The sequence below is a fragment of the Eurosta solidaginis genome, chromosome 1, assembly GCF_040869045.1.
Source record: "Eurosta solidaginis isolate ZX-2024a chromosome 1, ASM4086904v1, whole genome shotgun sequence".
NCBI lineage: Eukaryota > Metazoa > Arthropoda > Insecta > Diptera > Tephritidae > Eurosta > Eurosta solidaginis.
Window position 1 is genome coordinate 260266127 of NC_090319.1, and position 21907 is coordinate 260288033.

At 38.8% G+C, this 21907-nt stretch overlaps 1 protein-coding gene and 1 pseudogene across 1 annotated transcript; one reads left to right on the top strand and one right to left on the bottom strand.

The window, feature by feature from the left end:
• Positions 1–10846: 10846 nt before the first annotated feature.
• LOC137242451 (uncharacterized) lies at positions 10847–14595 on the top strand. The gene is made up of 4 exons (XM_067769735.1): positions 10847–11303; positions 11367–11553; positions 11617–11692; positions 13304–14595. Exons 1-4 carry the CDS (start codon positions 11114–11116, stop codon positions 13565–13567), a joined length of 717 nt encoding a protein of 238 aa, XP_067625836.1. The 5' UTR covers positions 10847–11113; the 3' UTR covers positions 13568–14595.
• Positions 14299–19338, bottom strand: LOC137242458 (putative nuclease HARBI1; annotated as a pseudogene).
• Positions 19339–21907: the final 2569 nt, after the last annotated feature.

Below are 21907 nucleotides of genomic sequence, written 5' to 3' on the forward strand. Positions count from 1 at the left end.
ATGTATCACGCACAATTAAATTCCACTTTTGATAAAAACGGGCTTTTTACATTTATTAAAAGCTTTATTCTAGAGTTGCCAAGAAAATACATAACAATAAACATAAGAGTTATAAGGTAATATCAGCTCGTTCACGAATGCAAAATTTTAAATAGTTTACCTTTGATGTATATTTTAGCAATAAAAAATTAGCAATGTTATACATTATGTATTTTTGCAATTAGTTAATACAATACATAAACCCATACATACATAAATAACATCATATATATACCTACATCGATAAAAATAATTGAACTCATATGACACCTTTGTTTTTCCCCCTAAATAATCAAGTTATACCTTCCAATATAAAGATATATATATACCAAATTAAAGGTAATGAAATTATCTTCAACACGATATTATTAAAGTGTTTTGTCAATAACACATTTTTTCGACTTATTATTCGATTTATGATAAGTTAGCAATCATTTTCCCATTTTACGGGTGAATTGCGTGCGAACGGACGTGTATTTGGAGCTCGTTAATAGAATAAACATTATTAAGTCTGTGTGCTTAGTCTGTTAAGCACTAAAATTGGTGAAACTAGCAAAGTAGTTACAGGTGATGCCCCAGCATTAATAAAGTGCCTTTCTTGTGAGATTCAATTATATTTAATTTAAATATAAAGGTGAAAATATATTTTGCTTGGGGGAAAAATTTACTTTCAGAAGGCGCAATTAACGATTCGGTATCGTACATGGGTTTCTTCTATGCAACCGCTATAAACAAATCCATGACTAGTGGAATAGTGCCAGACATGTGGAAAATTTCGACAATAGTACCAATTAGGAAAGTAAAAGATTCAATAATGGCAGGCGAACTAAGGCCGATAAATATATTGCCGAACATATAAAAAATTCTGGACATTGTAATAAAAAATCAACTGCTTAATTACTTAGAAAATAATAAAATCCTTATAAAGGAACAATCCGGTTTCCGAGAAAGGCACTCTTACAAGACGGCATTAAATTGCGTCATATCTAGCTGGAAGGAAGAGCTGAGCCTAAAAAAACATATAGTAGGAGTTTTGATTGACCTGAAAAGAGCGTTCGGCACAATTGATAGGAATATAATGCTCGATAAACTACAAAAAATTGGTATTAAGGAAAATGAATTGCAGTGGTTTAGAAGCTTCTTATCAGACCGGAAACAAAGAACAACCATCGAGTCAGGAGTCTTATCCGAGGCACAAGTGGACATAGGTTTACCACAAGGGTCGGTATAAGCACCAATCCTGTTCAACATTTACATAAACGATATATCATCAGCACTGAAATATAGTAAAATCAGGTTGTTTGCAGATGATGCGCTACTTGAAGTAAATGAAACGGACATTTCAATAGCAAGGAGAAAAATTCAAGAAGATTTGGACTCATTGTATAGATGGCTTTGCATTAATAAACTCACGCTTAACGTTAACGAAACTAAGTTGATGGTTTTATCTAGGACGAACAATAAATAATCACTTAATTTAGATCTAAAAATAATGAATACGAGCATTGAGGATGTCAAAATATTTAAGTACTTAGGGATCCTGATTGACAATAAACTGAGGTTTACGGATCATATTGATTATATTGTTGCCAAAATGGGCAAAAAAATTGGATTTTGGAAGAGATCATGTAAACTTATTAGTAAGAAATATAAGTTGAAAGTTTATAGATCCATCATAGAACCGCACTTCTTATATTGCCCTACAATATTCTTTATTGCCAATGAAACACAAGTAGACAGGTTACAAATTATGCAAAACAAAGTTATGAGATTTATATTGAAAGTGGTACGACACTTCCAAAAAGAGTATGATTGATGCACTAAACTGGTTGAGTGTGAAACAGTTGATATTTTACCATAGTATGAAATTTGTATTTTATATCAAGCATGGTAAATTACCAGCCTACCTAAGTGAAAAACTTGTTTATGTGAATGAAACCCATTCTTACATAATCAGGGAAAATAATAATTTTAGATTACCTCTTCTCAAAACAGAAATGCACAAGGCCTGAAATGTTTTAATGAACTACCTAATAATGTTAAAAATTGTGAAAACTTAAACACCTTCAAAAAAAAGTTTATTAGAATATTGCAAAACCCTTCCAATAAGATAAAATATTTTGTATCTGTATTTCATGTTACTAATCCATGAACGTACATGGTAATCCAAATAGGCACAGAGGAACTTTATGCATCAGGTCAAATAAATGTATCACTCGCAATCAAATTGGGAACGAATTCCTGAAAATATCGTCTCAGACAAACAGTTGGAGTGTTCATGCACAAGCACATGCATATATCTTATCTGAAATGCTCCTAAAGGTATGCAATTGTGATTGTGGAAGTGTCGCTTACACATACAAGCGCTTGGGGTATGAGATAAGCTATAAAAATTATACATCTGTAGTTGTAGCTGAGAAATCTATAACTAACTAGTAAGTTCTGGAATTAGAAATCCTAGAAATATGCAACGAGGAGGTCGGACAGTATAAAAGGGCGACAACAGTGGAGGCGATTAATCAGTTTCATATGAGCTATCAATCAGTTTGGTTTAATTAAGCAAGCTATTCGTTGCAAAGTATAAGTGTTATTGTGAAGTACTTTAATAAAGGCCATTTTTCCATTATTCAATATTGGAGTTATTTATTCAACAGTTTAGTGATTCGAACGTTAGCAGAAGATTGCAAATAAGGGAAATGGCAAGTAAATACGTTACAATTGGTGTCAGAAGAGGAATTGTTGAATAAATTCCGAAGACTTCGAATACAACTTGGACATGCCAAAGTTAAGCGAATTGAAGACCCAGCAACTGAAGAAGGAGTTGGAGAGCCGAATACAACCGGCATTAAACTAGAACTTCAGGAACGACTACGATAGGCAATGGAATTAGAAGGAATTGACGTGGAAGGGTATGTCTTTCATCTTGATGGCGAGGAAACAACAAAAATGGAAGAGACAGTTACGCAGACAGTCACGAGCACAGACTTGAACATGATTTTGGCTGCAATATCTGCACAAACATCGACAGTAACATCAATTGCATCACAACTGGAATCGCAGGAGACACGCATAACGTCCAAGATGGAAGAACAGAAGACATATATGGCATCCAAGATGGAATCACAGGAGACACGTATTGCAGAAATGTCATCTGAAATAACAGCGAAGATTGAAGCACAAGAGGCACGAATATCCGAAATGTCGGCGCAAATTTCAGCACAGATATCATCGCAGATATCTATACAACTTGAAGAGCAGGAAGTCCGTATATCATCAAAGCTAGAAGCACAGGATACAAAAATCGCTCAATTTCAGGCAGAAGTCGAGGATTTAAAAGGTCGTATGGAGCAATTGCAATTAAATCGCCCAGCAGTTTCAGCAAGCAATCCAAAGGTAAAAACACCATCGTTTGACGGTTCTGTTCTGTCTTTAAGCTACAGTTTTAGAATACCGCAGCAAAGAACAACTGGAATGCTGAAGACAAAGTTGCAGCTCTATTCGTAGCATTGAAGGGGCCAGCAGCCGAAATCCTACAGACGATTCCCGAAGGAGAGCGGAACAACTATGAAGTATTGATGGCCGCTGTCGAGAGACGTTATGGAAGCGAGCATAGAAAACAGATATTCCAAATTGAGTTGCAAAACCGTTACCAAAAAGCAAATGAGACTTTGCAGGAGTTTGCTTCGGATGTTGAAAGATTGGCTCATCTTGCAAATGCGGACGGACCCGTGGAATACACTGAAAGGGTAAAGATTCAGAGCTTTATAAACCGCATACGGGACGTCGAAACAAAGCGAGCTACATACGCAAGCCCAAAGCAAACATTTGCTGAGGAAACAGCGTCACTTTTGAGTAAGCCAGCGTACAAAGCCCATCGTGTGGAGGTGGAAAGACCAGATTGGGTGGACACAATTTTGGAAGCACTGAAGGGATCACAACAGAAAAACTCTGAAGTTATGAAATGTTTCCAGTGCGGCAACCCAGGGCATATTGCGCGTTATTGCAACACCAACCCTAACAGTTCCAACAATGTGGGTGGTCGTAAACGCAGAGCAGAAGGAGATGAGCAAATCTCCAAGAGCACTCAATCGTTAAACTAAATCGAGTCAGCCGCGAGGGGCGACAGCTGGCTCCCGCAATTGAATGCCCCATAATCTCAATCTCGCAGGTTGGAAGAAGATCGAGCAATCTTACTATTGGAAGACATGTGGATGGAAAGGAACGTTTACTGACTGTAGATACGGATGCATCTCATTCCATCATTCGAGCGGATTTAGTCAACAAAAAGATAAGACCATTGCTTGGAGCAAGATTACGTACAGCCACGGGGGAGGACACCCAGGTAATTGGAGAAGTAGAATGTGAAGTAGCAATTAGGAACGTCACGGTACTACACAATTTTATAGTGGCAGATATTGTTGATGAAATCATAATTGGAGTGGACTTCTTAATCAACCAAGGCATCAAGATCGATATGCAAAGCAAGACGATGCGATATAAGAACATGGATGTGTCACTTAATTTCAGCTATGAGAGAGGCTACAGCAGTAAACGAGTGCTGGTGGAAGAGAGTCAGCAAATACCACCAAAATCCGAAAGTCATCTGGGCAAAGGTTGATGGAGATTGTGGGACAAACAAATTGTGGGTTGTCGAAGCAGCAAACAAATCAGCACTGAACATACTTGTAGGAAAAACCCTGGCTATGACAAAACAAGATGGACGTATTCCGGTAAGAGTACTCAATGAGTTCAAGTCACCACTCAAACTGACCAAAGGAGCTGTTTTGGGAAGATGCCAAGAGGCTGAAGTAGTTATTAACTGTGAACAGCTCCGGGAACACGTTTCATCTAGTAATACTGATCTTTCAAATGACATCACGGCATGGATGCAGGGGCTAGAGGAAGCCTACCAGAGTAAAGCAAAACAACTGCTCCCAAAGTACGCGAACATATTTGACCAGGATGGTTCCAAACCAGGCCGCACCAATGTTGTGAAACATCAAATTGACACTGGAGACGCGAGGCCGATACGTCAAGCTCCTAGTAGTGTTCCACAGGCGAAGCGGGAAGTTGTGAGTCAAATGGTACAAGAAATGAGCGACAGCGGCGTCATCGAACAATCAGCTAGTCCATGAAGCTCACCTGTGGTGCTTCCGAAGAAGAAGGATGGAAAAATGAGGTTTTGCATGGACTATCGAACGTTGAACGACGTTACTAAAAAGGATAGCTACCCATTGTCAAGAATTGACGATACTCTGGAGTCGCTATCTGGTACGAAATGGTTTTTCACACTGGACTTGAAAATCGGCTACTGGCAAGTGGAGGTGAAGGAGGAAGACAAAGAGAAAACAGCCATCAGTGTCGGTGATGGTCTTTGGCAATTTACAGTGATGCCTTTTGGACTTTGTAATGCACCAGCTACTTTTGAGAGACTCATAGACCAGGTACTGAAAGGTCTACATTGGAAAACATGCTTGGCGTACCTGGACGACATCATCGTATTTGGCAAGAACTTTGATGAACATCTTAAGAACTTGGAGGAAGTTTTCCAGAGAATAGCTGGCGCTGGTCTGAAGTTCAGTCCCAAAAAGTGTGCGCTGTTTAAAAAGGAAGTAAATGGGTCACAAGGTGACGACAAAGGCCATCTGCACTGCAAACGAAAAGATAGAGGCTGTAAAGGATTGGCCAAGACCACAGAACCTACATGAATTGAGAAGTTTCCTCGGGCTGTGCACATATTACCGCCGATTTGTACCAAATTTTTCCAGCGTAGCCCATAGCCTCCATGAGCTTACAAGAAAAGATAAAGCTTTTGAATGGAAGAAGGAGCAAGAAGTAGCTTTCCAAACATTGAAGGAGCGGTTGTGCACTGCCCCAATGTTAGCATATCCGATTCCAGGAGCAACATTTATTCTAGACACAGATGCGAGTGGATATGCTATAGGAGGCGTTTTATCACAACTGGTCGACGTACAGGAGAAGGTTGTTGCATATTACAGCCGTTCGATTGGAAAACCAGATATGAACTACTGCGTTACGCGGAGAGAGCTGTTGGCATTGGTAGAGTGCATTAAACACTTTCACAAATACCTCTATGGCCAGCGATTCCGTGTCAGGACAGATCACGCAGCGTTAAAATCGCTTCTGCAGTTTCGTAATCCGGAAGGACAATTGGTACGGTGGATCGAGCGACTACAAAGCTATGACACAGTACTCGTAGCGCTAGACCTATCAAAAGCTTTTGATACGGTCAACCATGGCACGTTACTGCAAGACTTGGAAGGGTCTACCATGTCTTAAAAGATGGAGCGCAAATTATCTGGGTGGTCGTCAGGCATCGGTGCAATTCAGAAACGAAATATCAAAGCCAAGAAGAATTAAACAAGGGGTGCCTCAGGGTGGTGTCCTATCCCCACTTTTGTTAAATTTTTACATATCAAAACTACCTTCGCCACCAGAAGGAGTTACTATCGTTTCTTACGCCGATGACTGCACAATAATGGCCACAGGCCCGGGCCTAAAGATCGATGAGCTTTGCAACAAAATAAACGGCTACCTCCCTGATCTCTCCAGTTTTTTTCGCCTCGCGAAACCTGGCATTATCACCGACTAAATCATACGCGACCCTATTTACAACCTGGACGTCCCAAATGTCGCCCATTTTGAACATCCACGTCGATGGCACTACGCTGCCGACTGTCCTACACCCCAAAATCTTGGGTGTGACGTTTGATCAGGATCTACATTTTGGTGAGCACGCAGCCGCAATGGTTCCGAAAATCCAGAGCCGTAATAAATAATTATAATAAATGCATGCAATCATGCTGCCAGTTTTTTCAACGTTTTGAGCTTCTGAGCTGTGCGACTAGAAAAATTATACTTAAAAGATATGATGATCCTATAAATCTTACAGACTTGCACGTAATTTGTGGTGACTCATCCGGTTATTTATAAAGATGGATAACGGGGTACTTTCGTATATAAACAAAAGCTATACATATATATTTATAAACGCTTAATTTAAGAAGTGATAAACATTTTCGAGCTAAAAAGGTAAACTTAAGATACCGAGACCGGCTGCTTGACCAAAATTCATGCAATCAAGTAAGATCCTATGCAATTCTTCAAATCGATTTCATGCAAAATGTAAATTAAGCTTACATCGTAACAAAAGTATATATTTGTAGAAATTGCAATTATTTTTAAGTTATCTGTAGATGTAGTGTGTCGTGTGTCGGAAAACTCGGTTTCTGGCTCTACAGAAGGGGCAGCGTATCCTCCGTCTTCGCCACGCATGAAATCCATGCTAAAGGCCAAGCAGCGCCATCTATTTTTGAAAGTAGGTTTATTAAAGCCGGAGTCATTGGTGCCGTATGTCGTATCGCTGTATCCGTATTCCTAACGTAATCAGCTGTTTATCGTTACGACGGTGAACCAAAACCCAATTGGTTGGCTACGATACGGTTACGAACTTAGCGGCACCAATAATCGATTGCATTGATTCTCATAAGGTTGGTCGAATCAGCTGTTAAAAGGTTACCGATACGGTTACCGATAAAGCACCAATGTCTCCAGCTTAAAGGCAGCGTTGCCAAGCTAAAGATAAAGGCCTCCTGCGATTTACAACGAGATTGACTGAATTTTTGTATGTGTGCGTGTCGGGTATTTGACGCTTGTCCCGCGACTATCAAATCAAAAGCCATCAATCAATATTTGCATTGTGAAACCGTAGCGTTCGGACGTGAATATGTCGTCATCGGATGATGATTTATTTACAGCATTTTTATTAAATAATAAAAAAATTAATAAAAATTTTATTAAATAATAATAAAAGATTTACATTCCATAAAGCTGGTAAACATTGATAATTTTCAATAATTTTTAATATGAATTGCTGTTCATTTTGAATGTCGACACAAACTAAATACAACACTGCTGTCATGGTGGTATAACCAGGTGAAGTACATGGTGGAATCACCAGGTGAAGTAAATAAAAAGAGATAGAAAATGTACGCTATCTGAAACGGTAGGGATGTATTTTCAACGGTCCGAAGAGGGTAAAATGTTTACCCGTTTTGGAAAAGTAGGAGTAGAAAAACAAATGCCTTGCTACGAAAGCCATTACAGACTGTTTTTTTCAGCATATCAGTGCAGCCTAATGCCAATACAAAAGGGATACACAGGACCAGTACGAACTTATATTACTTTAAGCATTGAATAAAATTAAAAACTTAAACTGCGATGAGTAGTAAAATTCAATAATGCGTCTAATAGCGTTTTCTTTTCTGAAATAAATTGTTGCCTAAGTAAATGGTAAAGCCTTAATAGAGTTACTCCCCAGAAAATTGTCAACATTTACATGCCAACCTAATATAAACGCACGCAAGTCATATTTTGTCAAAAATGCCTCATGCACATACAACTTGTATGAGAGCAACCCAAATTGAATTTGCTGCGTGAAAACCTAACTCGATTTCCAATTTTTGTTCTGCGTGACATTTAGATTTGACGTTTGCACACATGCTTTACCATTGTTTACTATATAGTTTGGCAACTTAAATAGAGGTTATGTTGCGAATAGAGTGGAAGGCAGTGGACTAGGCAGTCCAATGTCATAAAATGAAGGAATGGTGTTCGGAGTTTTTTCAAAGTTAAAAAAAAATGATAAAAGCTTTAATAAAAATAAAACTATTGTTTTAATAACAACAAAAACGCCTTATATATTCTATATACAAAAATTCGTAAGGATTATCTCACTTTAAAATTTGAGTTAAATAATCTAAAGTTTTGTTTTGAAACTGAGTCGAGAACTGTTCGTGTGAATGTGCGAATTTTCACCGATCATCTGTTAGTTGCGCTACTTGGTAAAATTTACAATGTGCTTTACATTGTCGCAACGCATGCTTATTTGTAGAGTTGTGCTTTTTCGCTCATTTCAGAGATTCGAATCTTTCGTTCTTTTTCTGATGAACGAACAAGTTGTTCTTTTTGTTCATTTGTTCTTTTTTTTCAAGCAAATTTGTTCACTGCTGCTTGCCCCGCGGAAAAAGCCAACAAGTATAGATGAAGGTGTGTATGCAGCAATGCTTTGTGTAGGTATATTTAAATGTGTTATGAATAAATAAGTTAATATATATATATATATGTATAATAGGGCGGGTCGATTTAAAAATCGCTCATTGCTCTGTGAAAATCGTATTCTAGGGATCAAAACTCAAGAAACTTTGCCGAAGGAACCATACCTCTAAAACGAATTCTGATGTCCCCTACCTTGGGTCGAACTTTTGGGTAGGGGCAATTTCAATTCTACCTGCTGTGTCTTGTGGTGGCTTAAAAAAAACAACACAAGCAATTTTACGATCTGCAATTGTGTCACAGTGATACCTTCATTTTTTAAAACGGTTGAATAAAAAACCCACACAACTATGTTTATGACATGCAAATGCATCACAGTGATGCCTTGGTTTTAAAAGGGGGTTATAAAAACGCTAATTTCTAATAGCTTTTTTAAAAAAAAAAACAGGCATTTCAAAGTGGGAATTTTTAAAATTTGCCCCTACGACCCAAAGGGGGGGGGGGGATATCAGAATTCGTTTTAGAGGTATGATTCCTTCGGCAAAGTTTCTTATTTTGATCCCTAGAATATGATTTTCACAGAGCAATGGGCGATTTTTTTGCCTCCACACAAATCGACCCGGCCTAATGTATAATTAACTTCAAAAAAAAAGTTACAAATTTCGGAAGATCCAGGAAATTGAAAGAGTACAGACACAAATTGTAAATATGAACTTTTTAAGTTTAATAAATGTAATAATTAGTTTTTTACAAAACATGTTTTTCATAAATAGTACATACATATATTGTTGTAGCAGTACCACACACAAAGTTGACCACACATATCTTTAGGGTAAGTGGCATCATCGACAGTATGTATGAATTTACGTATGTATGTTCGCAAACGAGATGAGAGAAAGAATCATTGTAAATTTTACCAAGTAGCGCAACTAACAGCTGATCGGTGAAAATTCGCACATTCACACGCACAGTTCTCGACTCAGTTTCAAAAAAAACTTTAGATTATTTAATTCAAATTTTAAAGTGAGATAATCCTTACAAATTTATGTATACAGAATATATATGGCGTTTTTCTTGTTATTAAAACAATAGTTTTATTTATATTAAAGCTTTTATCATTTTTTTTTTTTAACTTTGGAAAATCTCCGAACACCATTCCTTCATTATATGACATTCGACTGCCTAGTCCACTGCCTTCCACTCTATTCGCAACATAACCTCTACTTAAGCTGCCAAACTATACAGTAAACAATGGAAAGAATAACATTAGATAAAACGAACTAAAAGAACAAATGAACTAAAAGAACAAATAGAACCGAAATCGAAGATCTAGTTCACTTGTTCAGTTCAAAGACCCGGTCAATTGAACAAGTTCAGAACAAAACGACCCAACTCTACTTATTTGGGTTCGGGCAAAAAACGCCGGTTGTTTGCGTGCGCTAAAAAAACGCAATTCGGATTTATTAGGTTGGCATGATAGTGCATACAAAGAACATTTCAACTCACCATATTCACTCATATCACAAATCACACTAGAAGACTGCGCATTGCACATGTAAACATTAGGTCAGTTCTTTTTATGGGCTATTCTTACGTCATTTTCTTTAGCTCTTGTTTTTTTCTCTCTTTCTTTCATTCACTTAAACAGTCAACTGTGACGTACTTGCGCAAAACGTAGCAATTTTGAACTCGTGAATACGCAATCTGGGTACTCATATGAACAGAGTATAGGGCCGTATGCAGCTCTTAAGAAAACCAAAAATTCCATATAAAATGACAGCCAAGAAATGCTCAAGAAAAATTTTATGAGTGAAATTTTCTTTTGCAGTACGCAGCTCTGAAGAAATTTCATACATTTTCTACTACTATTTTCTAAAGATTTTTTTAGAAAAAGTGTACACGTAAACTCTTTCTTTGCCAAGAAATAAATGGTTGTGCATTATTTCTTGAAGAAAAAGTGACATTTGGACTTTCAAAAATACTATCGACTGACTCAGGAATGGAAAACACCACAAAAGCCTCCAAGCGTCAGAAGCGCATATTGCACTTTTCCAGCGAGGAAAAGCGCAACATTATTTCAGTCGTTAGATCAAAAGATCGGATTTGGAATATCGGCGATCCGCTGTATTCACATAAAAATGCAGTGGATCAGGCGTGGAATGAAATAGGTTCTACGCTTGGTAAATCGGGTAAGTATGTATAACACGTTGTATATTCATACCAATTTGAAAACTTATAGTATTTTTATTCAGTGGAAGAGTGCAAAGCTGCGTGTGTGAGCTTGAGGGAAAGCTACCGCTACCGGGCGAAGGCAACGAACAAATTTAAGAGTGGAAGTGCCGGTGGGGAGCAGCTCAGTGAGCCATATTTTAATGAGGATATCGATTGGGAGTTTGCGGAGGAGATGTCCTTCCTGCCAAATGTATCCCAAAAGAGAAGGTACATATACACACAATATCATTAAATTTTAAGTAATCATATTCAATTTCCTTTTCTTTGCAGAACTTTCACTACCAGTGATGATTCCCAAAATGAGGAAGCGAGTACATCAAAACGCCCTGGTTCTCAATATGAATATGTAAGTTATGTATATACATACGTATGTATCTTCTATATTATAAATAAATAGCTATTGGTGCCGAGATGAAAAATGCGGTGGGTTCTTCAATTTAGGAACGCAACATCTAAGAAGAGAAGTAGTTACAATAGTATCCTATGCAGACAACCAAATCTTCAGAAACCCTATTCACGACGGGGAATAAGCAGATTAATGACGAACTAGATATATACATCGACGGTACTAGGTTACCGACAGTCACCCAACGCAAGATCCTTGGTGTGACATTCGATGGTGGCCTCTGCTTCCACGAACATGACACCGCAGTCGCCTCTAAAGTACAAAGTCGCAACAAAATTCTCAAGTCCCTTGCTGGCAGCATCTGGGGTAAAGGCAAAGAAACGTTGCTGAGTACATATAAGGCAATTAGCCAATGTAGTCGCCTGTCAAAATACCGCACCCAAAACTGCAACTGCAAAGACGATAATCATCAAAGAGCGCAATGAAATGTTCACTAAACAGCATCTAATGAATTGTCATCAACCCGGATATCCAGGTCGACAATTATTAGACACTGCTCCGCCTCCCAGAAACGTGACAAAACATCTCCGCAAGTATATGAAGGAAGCCCGTCAACTTGTGCCTCCACCGCCGTTTGACAAATTGAAACATTCGAGACTCGCAAGCTTATCCATGATACAAAAAATTGGAGGAGTTGCGCCCGGTGAACATCGTTATTGGTGGAGTTATCCGGAACGGCAAACGGTAGCCTACTACCGAGGGAGGCGCGCATCTTTCTGATTCAACTTCGTTCTGTATACTGTAGTAGAACAAACGCCTACTTATCCAGAATCAACCTGGACATGTCCGATATGTGTGTAGCCTGCGATGAGTCCCCACATGACAAACCACTTTTTTATTGCGATGTGGACCAACAGATCTAACGACTCACTCTCTATGGCCCAACCCTGTCGAAACAGCTGTTTTCCTTGAACTATGATTGATGATCTTGATGAAAACCCATAAGTGGTGGTGGTTTTGCATGAACGGGGGCGAATAACAACAACATGCGGTGGATGGGATGCTAAGCAGGGGTAGAGATAGGAGCAGTGATAGAGGGAGAGGTAGGTTTACAGGTAGATGTAGGGGCGGAGATAGAGGTAGGCAACTCCCAATTCAGCAGGTTCTCAGCTACCGGAGTTACTCGGAATTTTTTTTTCCTGACCAAGGGCTGTCGTCATGGTATAACCCAGTACACAACACTCAAAAGTTGTCATCAATGGAGCAGCACCTCGCAACGGGACTGCTCCTTACCCTCCTGCTCCGGGAAGGCATTGAGGCTAACCCCGGTCCACGGGATTGGTACTGCTGCATTTGTAAGAAAAAAATGCGATGACAACCTGATTGAACGGGGCGAAGCACCGCTACAACAACAACAAGAGCAGAGGTAGGTAAAGAGAAAGGGGTAGAAGTAGAGATATGGTTAAAGGAAGGGGTAGTATTAGAGGAGGGGTAGATGTAGGTTTAGTGTCAGTGATAGACGTGAGGGTAGAGGTAGGGGCACAAGCATTTATAATTGCTACGATTTTAGATAATACCAATACTGATTTGCTAATTATTGTTTATTCAAAGACTCCCACACCACCGAAACGTTCCTGTTTAGCTAGCCAGCCCCAAAATCAGGAAATATGGCAGAAGTTCGATGACCTTTTGGAAAAACAAGGCAATGCGTTGAAGTTGCGGGAATCGGAGTCGGAGTCTCCATTTAAGGAAGCTTTTGCAGGCTTCGAATTTCTACTGAAGCAGCTTCCGAAGAAGCTAGCTGATGAAGCATGCTGCAACTTTATGTACACGCTGTTACAAAAAGTTGGCGCGGAAAGAGAAAAGTCTTCCTAGACCTATTAATTCATAAGCCAGTTCAAACTAAAGAACTATTTTCATATGTCGACGGCTGAGTGGAACAACAATTTATTTGGAATGCCGATTCGAAAATGCCACAAAAGCGTACCTAAAATGCAAACTTTTGAAGAGCGTCTTCTTCCAAACTTTTTTTCAAGAATGCCCAATGTTAGAAGTTGTATCAACAAAGCTCTATCTCAGTTGAAAATATCTTTTATCGAGATTTGCCGTTTCCGAAAAAAATTCTTAGAGAGTTCTTCAATAAAATTTTGAAATAGTTTTTGAAGCGCTTTGGAATCGGTAGTAAAGATAGGGAAAACCTCCACTCAGCCGGGGAATCATAAAAATAGTTCTCTACTTTAAGTTTTTATATACCTTCATAAACTATCAATCAACAGGATAGGATAAAAATTTAAAATGGTTTTAGTCTTATATTTATTTATGAGTTTGTTGCGTTTTTTTTCCGTACAAGTTTTGTGGTAATTCTAATTTGATGACGGGCTTTCAAACTCTGATTAACTTTTCTGAACTCTGTGTAAGTTTTGAAATTTTTATTTATATCATATATCTGTTATATTCCGCTATACTTTAAATGAAAATTATTGAAAACTCATAAATAAATATAAGTTTCGAATAAAACCATTTTTAATTTTGAAACTATTCAGTTGATCGGCAGTGTAAAGTTCGTAATATTGATAAGTTAATAAATGTAAACGCGAAAATTATGTTATGAATTCATTTACTAATTTATTTAAATTTATGTTTTTATGCAGGTATTTTGAGAGCAGCTGCACTAGTGACCTAGAAAATTGAATCTACTTTAAGTTTAGAACGGCCCACAAAGTTCCAAAAAACAACTATTACCTTCAGGTGCTGATGATTGCAATCGGACTACAAAACTGCATACTCAAAAAGCTCTTAAAAATCTGAGGTTGATTCTATTTTCTTGGTCGCCAGTATTTATGCGGTTTTTTACATAAATTATGTTATTAATGAAAATTATATAAAAACAAAAGAAAAATTGCAAATAATTCCATTTTTATCCTTTTCTAATGTTGGTCTTTCCGACAGGGTAAGAATTTGAGTTGTTTTGGAACGATTTTCCTTCATCCCTTGTCAATTTGGTTTGGAGACAAGGCGGTTTCGGCGCTGTGCCATTTTCGTTCTGTGCCATCTGCGTTACGTTGAATGCTTTTATAGTTTTCCATTCTACTGTAATGCTCTTTTTGGTATATCTGTTATATTTTAATATTGAGTAAATTTTTTCTGGGTAGGTTTTTTTTTAAACAATTTATTGGGAAGCAATAAAATACTGAAAAAATTTATACTGATGATGAATTATGAGATTTATAAGTTAATTTACATATTCAAGCGTATATGAATGCATATTTAAACGTGCTTGCAAATGTGCATACATACATATCAGCGCTGGGAGATAAGGATTACGTGTGTAATTGATTGCACATACGATTACAGTAATCATAATTTCATAATACCTTTAAATATGTAAATTTACTTATTAATCACATAATTATTTATCAGTATAACAATCTCGCGTGTAACTACTCCTACAAATAAAATTATGCTTATACAAAAGCCGCAACATTTTGCCACGGAACGGCTCCCTGTGCTGAATTCACGTATTCTTTTAAAACGTTACGCACATACTTTCCATAATCAGACGATCTTCCGCGATAAAATCTTGTTTCGTTTCGATCACTATCCCAATTTTCGGCTTCTCCTATAACCCACTCGCCATTGTTGGTTTCATACCCAGAAAATGTATCTGGACAGTACTCTTCTCGAACCTCGTTTAAGAGGAAATTGTGTAGCAAACAGCATGCTGACACTATTTCTTGGGCACGATCAGGAGAACAAAATAATATTTTGCGCAAACAAAGCCATTTTGTACTTAATATACCGACAGCATTCTCAATGCATCTTCGAGCTCGGCTGAGGCGGTAGTTAAATATCCGCTCTTCTGTTGTGAGCGTTTTTTGAGCAAATGGCTTGATTATTCTCTTACCAAGCGGGAAGGCATCGTCCGCTACGATGAAATGCGGCACTTTCTTTCCATCTATTAGGGTGTCGGCAGGAAATGGTAATTGATCACTTAGTACCTTCGAACCAAATGTCGAATTCTTAAAAATGTTCGAGTCGCCTTCACTGCCGTAAGCGCCCATATCTATGTGCGTAAACTTATACGACACATCGCAAGAAGCCAAAAGAACAATTGAATGAAATCCCTGTTTGGAAAATAAAACATTTGTTATTCAAGTTGATCAACATAGGAATTACGTACATACACCTGCGAGCACCAAAACAATTCACACATAGTTTGTCAGTTATAAAGATTTATTAATATATAAATAATAAATACCAAAGTCAAGCTCTAAGCAAAGCATTCTATGTGGGACGGGCCTAATGCAATTCCCCACAAATTTGCATTCAACCCGTTTTGGATTGCGTTTCCAATTCCGATACGTTCGAAACCGGTTGGCGGTCGGTGAAGGCAAATGCGTGTGGGATTGCATGAAGTCCGATTTACAATATACGAGTATAACATATACAACGAGTATTTATGCCAATTTTAGAGTATGCGAGTTAATGGCTACTCATATCCGTCGTTCTAACAACTCACAGACTGTTGTGCTTGCCATAACCGAATTATGTATGTACGTTTATTTGTGTTTAGCTTGTATGTTCATTTGTCTTTAACTTGCCTTGTAGTTATAGAAAATACTACCACTTTTCGGTGGCGCTCTAATTTGAATATGTTTGCCATCGATAGCTCCGATGCAATTAGGAAAATTCCATTTTTCTTTGTAGCCTTTGGCAACAGCTGTTCCTCATTGCATTCCGCTACTTGGCATTTTAAAGCTTTGCAAATAGCTTGCGAAACATGCGACACTATACTGCCAAAATGCTGCTTGCTTATTCTATAGCAAGAAGCTATGTGTCGACATAAATCTCCACTTGCAAAGTACCTATTAAATTCAATTATTAATTATTTTTAAGAAAATTTTCTGATTTGAGCACACTTACTCCAAAACCATTGCTAGTTTAGCTTTCTCGCTGATGAAATCATCCGGTCTTGTATTTCGTTTACGCATCAGGAACGGTAGTAAAATTTCATAAAGCTTCTCAAAGGTAGCGGGAGTCATCCCGAAATTCTCTTGGAAAAGGGAAGGTGAGCTTTTTAGGTTTTCGAAGTCGGTTTCGAACCTACCCTTTTCATCTCTTTCTCGGAGGTACGGACTTAAGCGACAGCTTGGAACTTTTTTGCTGCTCCTTGCACCTTCCATAAGAGCAAGCTCCGCGCCCGCCATAAAGACCCCTGTATTTAAAATGATAAGGAAATCATTCCTGTAACATAACGGAAGAAAAAAATTTGTGGAGTTGGCAGTAAACTTTAGTACACAAGAGCTGGGTCTATGTACCGGAATGACCTTGCTGCTATTTCATCATATCCCTGTTTAATCCGAGAAGCTTCATTTCTATGAGTGGATGTACGGACTAAACAGAGCAAACATCTATTCCCCGCAAAGATAAACAAAACCTCAATAGGGGACGACGCAGTAAAACTGTCGAGCAGGTACTTTCCGACATCGAAGTAAGGACAATACCTTAGGACGTCTATCTGTTATGATCCAGTCAGGCGTCATGAGGGGACATCCCGTGGCAGTTCTCAGCGCGGCATTTTGGAGAGAGTGAGGGGAGAGTTTCAGGTTGCGCGAGGCGAAGAAACTAAAGGCACATGGGAGATAACTGTTGAGCAAAGCTCATATACTGGCGGGCCTGGTCCCGCTGCCAGTACAGAGCGATCGTCGGCGTAGGAAACGATCGTTACTCATTCTGGGGGTGAAGGGATTTTAGAGATGTAAAAACTGAACACTAATGGGGAGGCTGAATCGATGATTTTGCGGAAAGCACGTTCACCTTCTCAGGCATCAGTGGGAATGGGGAGATCAGCGAAGGATGTTTCCGTGAATGCAGTAAAGAGGTCCCACTTGGCCTTTTTGAAATTTATGTACATTGGTGGCCTTATAATTAGAAACGAGTTTGGAACATATAATTTGAAAAATATGTTTTTGAAATTTATTTCGCCACCTCAAAACTATTATTGAGTAATAATAATGAAACATGTTATCTTTGAGCTCAACAGTAAATGGTCTTCACCATTAATACAATATTCGTGAAAATGAACTAAATACAAAAAGCACCGATTTCAGTTTGGCTACATAATTAGAAACGACAACGACAAAAACTTAAAGATATCTTCAAAAAATTTGACCAAATCAACATAACCGTTTATACTTTGTAGGATAATCTCTATTTTTGATAACATTTTTAAAGTTTTAGGTATATTTCTTACCAACTGCTGGCATGTTTGAACAAATATGACATGCCATTTTTGCTGCACCAGTTGAAAAAAATCCTGGCTATTTCGCGAATTTTTGTCTCTCTTCACTATTGTCCAGAAGTTCTCAATTGGGTTCAGATCAGAACTTTGCGGGGGCCAGCTCAAAACATCAATAATTTGATCCGAAAGCCAATGCTTCACTAACCGTGAAGTGTACTTTGGGTCACTGTCACTGTGTGGAAAATGTAGTGGACTGCCATATTCTCACAATAATATGGTTTCATTACATTCTCCAGCATCAGTTGGTCCATTATCCCTTGAATTCACACAAAGGGGCCCACACCACACCAAGAAAGTGCTCCCCACCGCGTTTCATCGTTTTTAAACTATACCTGGGATTTAAAGCTTTGCTTGGAGGACGCCTCGCAAACAATGTTACTCAAATTCTTCACGCCAGAGAACTCTGTTTCAGTATAGTTGATATTTGCTAAGCATTTCCTTTGCAAACCGTAAACGCTTCGTAATATTTTTTTTGATACATACGGTTTTTGTTTGTGCAATGCACCCATGAAGTCCTGACCCTAGCAAGCCTTCTTATCGTCCAAGTAGAGAGTTCTACATTCAATTCAACTTCAGCCTTTTTAGACAATTGCGGTTACATGTGCGTTGAAGCACGCCTAAGATCTTTGAGTGGCTGATTGCCGGGAGCATGGTACTATCGATATGAATAGTTGTTCCAACATCTGCTTGTCCCGCGATGTGAACAGGGTGGTCGAGAAATTGGTCAGTGATAATCATAGTGCATAGGTGCATGATAAAGCATAGGAGATTCCAGTCGAGGGTATTAAAGAAGTTCAATGTTAAGCTATACCAGCTTTTCGTAGATATAAACATTGTGAAGCGAATAAAAAGCACAGAGGCTTCGTTGACTAGGTCATGTTATGCGAATGTATGACAACGTTACGACCCGTAAAGTATTTCTATCGGCAATCGTATTTGGCAGCAAAGGAAGGAGCAATTTCCACAGAGTTGTTAAAACTGGTGGCGAAAGGCTTGAAATTTGTCACTTATCGCGAAACAAGAATAGCTGGTGTAATTTTCTTAATAAACTTGGCACAGGATTACTTAGTCGGAGTTTGAGCCTTCTTATTTTTTCATTCCGAAACTCCTGGCCACGAAGGGAGAAGTTGGACACGCAAAATACAAATACTTTTAGCACTTTCGCAATATAAAGAATATCACTGAACTTACCAAGTGCTCATGTCTTCAAATTGTCAGCTAACTTCCTCTTCAATGTAGAGGTATCTATTTTATTTTGTTTTTCTTTAGTTTTAATTAATTTATTTAAAAAACGCACCCACTTCTTATTTATTTCATTCAATTAATTTCTTTCTCTATATTTTGCAACTCTTCTTCTTATACTATTGTTATTCACCATGCATCGTCAAATGTCAAAAATTCTTGCCTACTCCTATTTGAAGGCAAAAGAAATAATTCAAAAGATTTCTTGAGCATTTACTTTTGATCTGCATACGGCGCTTATATGTGGAACTTAAGAGCGAATTGAAAGTTTCACAGAGTTGCACTGCCACACCGTCATTTTATACAGGGTAAAAGCAGGCAACAATTTTCACAAAAGAACGAAATACCCCGTAAAGGCGTTGCCTGTTTTTCAGAATAGAACAACAACCCTTGCGCGGCGTACAAAAAGCGTAACATTTTAGCCAGAAAAGAAAACGCAAAAAAGTAAACCAGGCATGCTTAACCAACGAACCGATATCATTTCGTAACTTCTTCTGGTGGCGAAGGTAGCTTAGATAAGTAGAAATTAAACAAAAGTGGGGATAGGACACCACCCTGTGGCACCCCCTGTTTAATTCCCAGATAAATTGTGGTTTAAATCAGAAGCCCCACCATAGAACAGTACTCGTAGCGCTAGATCTATCAAAAGCTCTTGATACGGTCAACCATGGCACGTACTGCAAGACTTGGAAGGGTCTACCCTTCCCCCATGTTTTAAAAGGTGGATCGCAAATTATCTGGGTGGTCGGCAGGCATCGGTGCAATTCAGAAACGAAATATCAAAGCCAAGAAGAATTAAAAAAGGGGTGTCCTATCCCCACTTTTGTTTAATTTTTACATATCAAAACTACCTTCGCCACCAGAAGGAGTTACTATCGTTTCTTACTCCGATGACTGCACAATAATGGCCACAGGCCCGGGCCCAAAGATCGATGAGCTTTGCAACAAAACAAACGGCTACCTCCCTGATCTCTCCAGTTTTTTTTCGCCTCGCGAAACCTGGCATTATCACCGACTAAATCATCCGCGACCCTATTTACAACCTGGACGTCCCAAATATCGACCATTTTGAACATCCACGTCGATGGCACTACGTTACCGACTGTCCTACACCCCAAAATCTTGGGTGTGACGTTTGATCAGGATCTACATTTTGGTGAGCACGCAGCCGCAATGGTTCCGAAAATCCAGAGCCGTAATAAACTCTTCAAATCCCTTGCTGGCAGTACTTGGGGAAAAGGCAAAGAAACGCTCATTACTACATAAAAAGCAATTGGCCAGCCGTTTGCGTGCTACGCGTCCCCTATATGGTCGCCAAGCCTAAAAACTACCCACTGGAAGAAGCTACAGGCCTGCCAAAATACTGCGCTCAGAACCGCCACGGGCTGTCTTCTTATGTCCCCAGAACAACATCTACATAATGAGCGAGAATACTCCGCATCAGGGAGAGAAATGAGATGCTAATCAAACATTTCCTGTTAAATACCCAGAAACCTGGGCATCCCAACAGACATCTGATTGATGAGCCAGTACCGCCTAGGGACTTAAGGAGTCATCTCCGTAAGCATTTTGAGGAAATACGGCACCTGAGAACTCAGTCGTATGAAGCAAAAAAACACAAGCAGATCCTTGGTGAACTCCACAAACAGGCGTCGGACCTTTATGCCGGGAATTGCCGGGTGAATCTAGTACTCGGGGAACAGTACCCAAAACTTGCGGAAGAGGAACGCATACTCCCCAGGGAAACGCGAGTAACTCTGGCTCAACTTCGTTCTGGATACTGTAACAGGTTAAACTCTTACATATCCAGAATCAACCCCGACATACAAAATGTATGCCCCGCTTGCAATGTGTCCCCACATGACACCAACCATCTCTTTAACTGTAATGTGGAACCAACGCCTCTAAAACCCCTTTCATTATGGTCCACCCCTGTTGAAACAGCAAGTTTCCTTGGACTCCCGTTAGAGGATATTGATGACAATTTGTGATCGGTCGCAGCTATTAGGAGGGGCGAAAATTGCTACAACAATAACAACACAAAATATGTTACCAAATATTTTTGTTGTATAGGGAGTATGTTTATAACAGTGCTTCGCGAAATATTGTATGTGAAGGGGCAAGGCGTAATAAACTTCAATTGCCAAGGCTGAAGTTCCTTCATATTTACAAACGCAACATCTTGGTTGATTGTGGCCATGTTATTGGAATGCATAAGCTTGTGTTAAACGCATCTATATGAAAAATTTAATTGTGCCGCGGCCTTTAGTTATGGGTTGCGAATAGCTCCCTGCAAAATTTGTTGGATTACGTGTTCCATTTTCTTCATGTTGGAGTACTCCATAGCGAAACGATACAAGGTGGCAGAATGGTTACATATACCTACAAACATATATAAAAGGGGGACTCATGATAGCATATAAACTTATAAGGTGTAAAATTATATCCATTTACACACGCGGTTATATGAACGCACCTAGTAATACTCTTGATAAACTTGATTGTTTTTCAGCTGTATTATTGCCAACAAATTTTTTTGATTGTTATACAAATTAAAAAATACCAAAATTAAGTAAAAAATCAAAACTAAAACGCCTTTACTTGCTGATTTTGGAGATTTCTGGTGAAAATGCCGGCTGTAATGTCTGCAAGGTTGCATTCCTTTGAGTTTA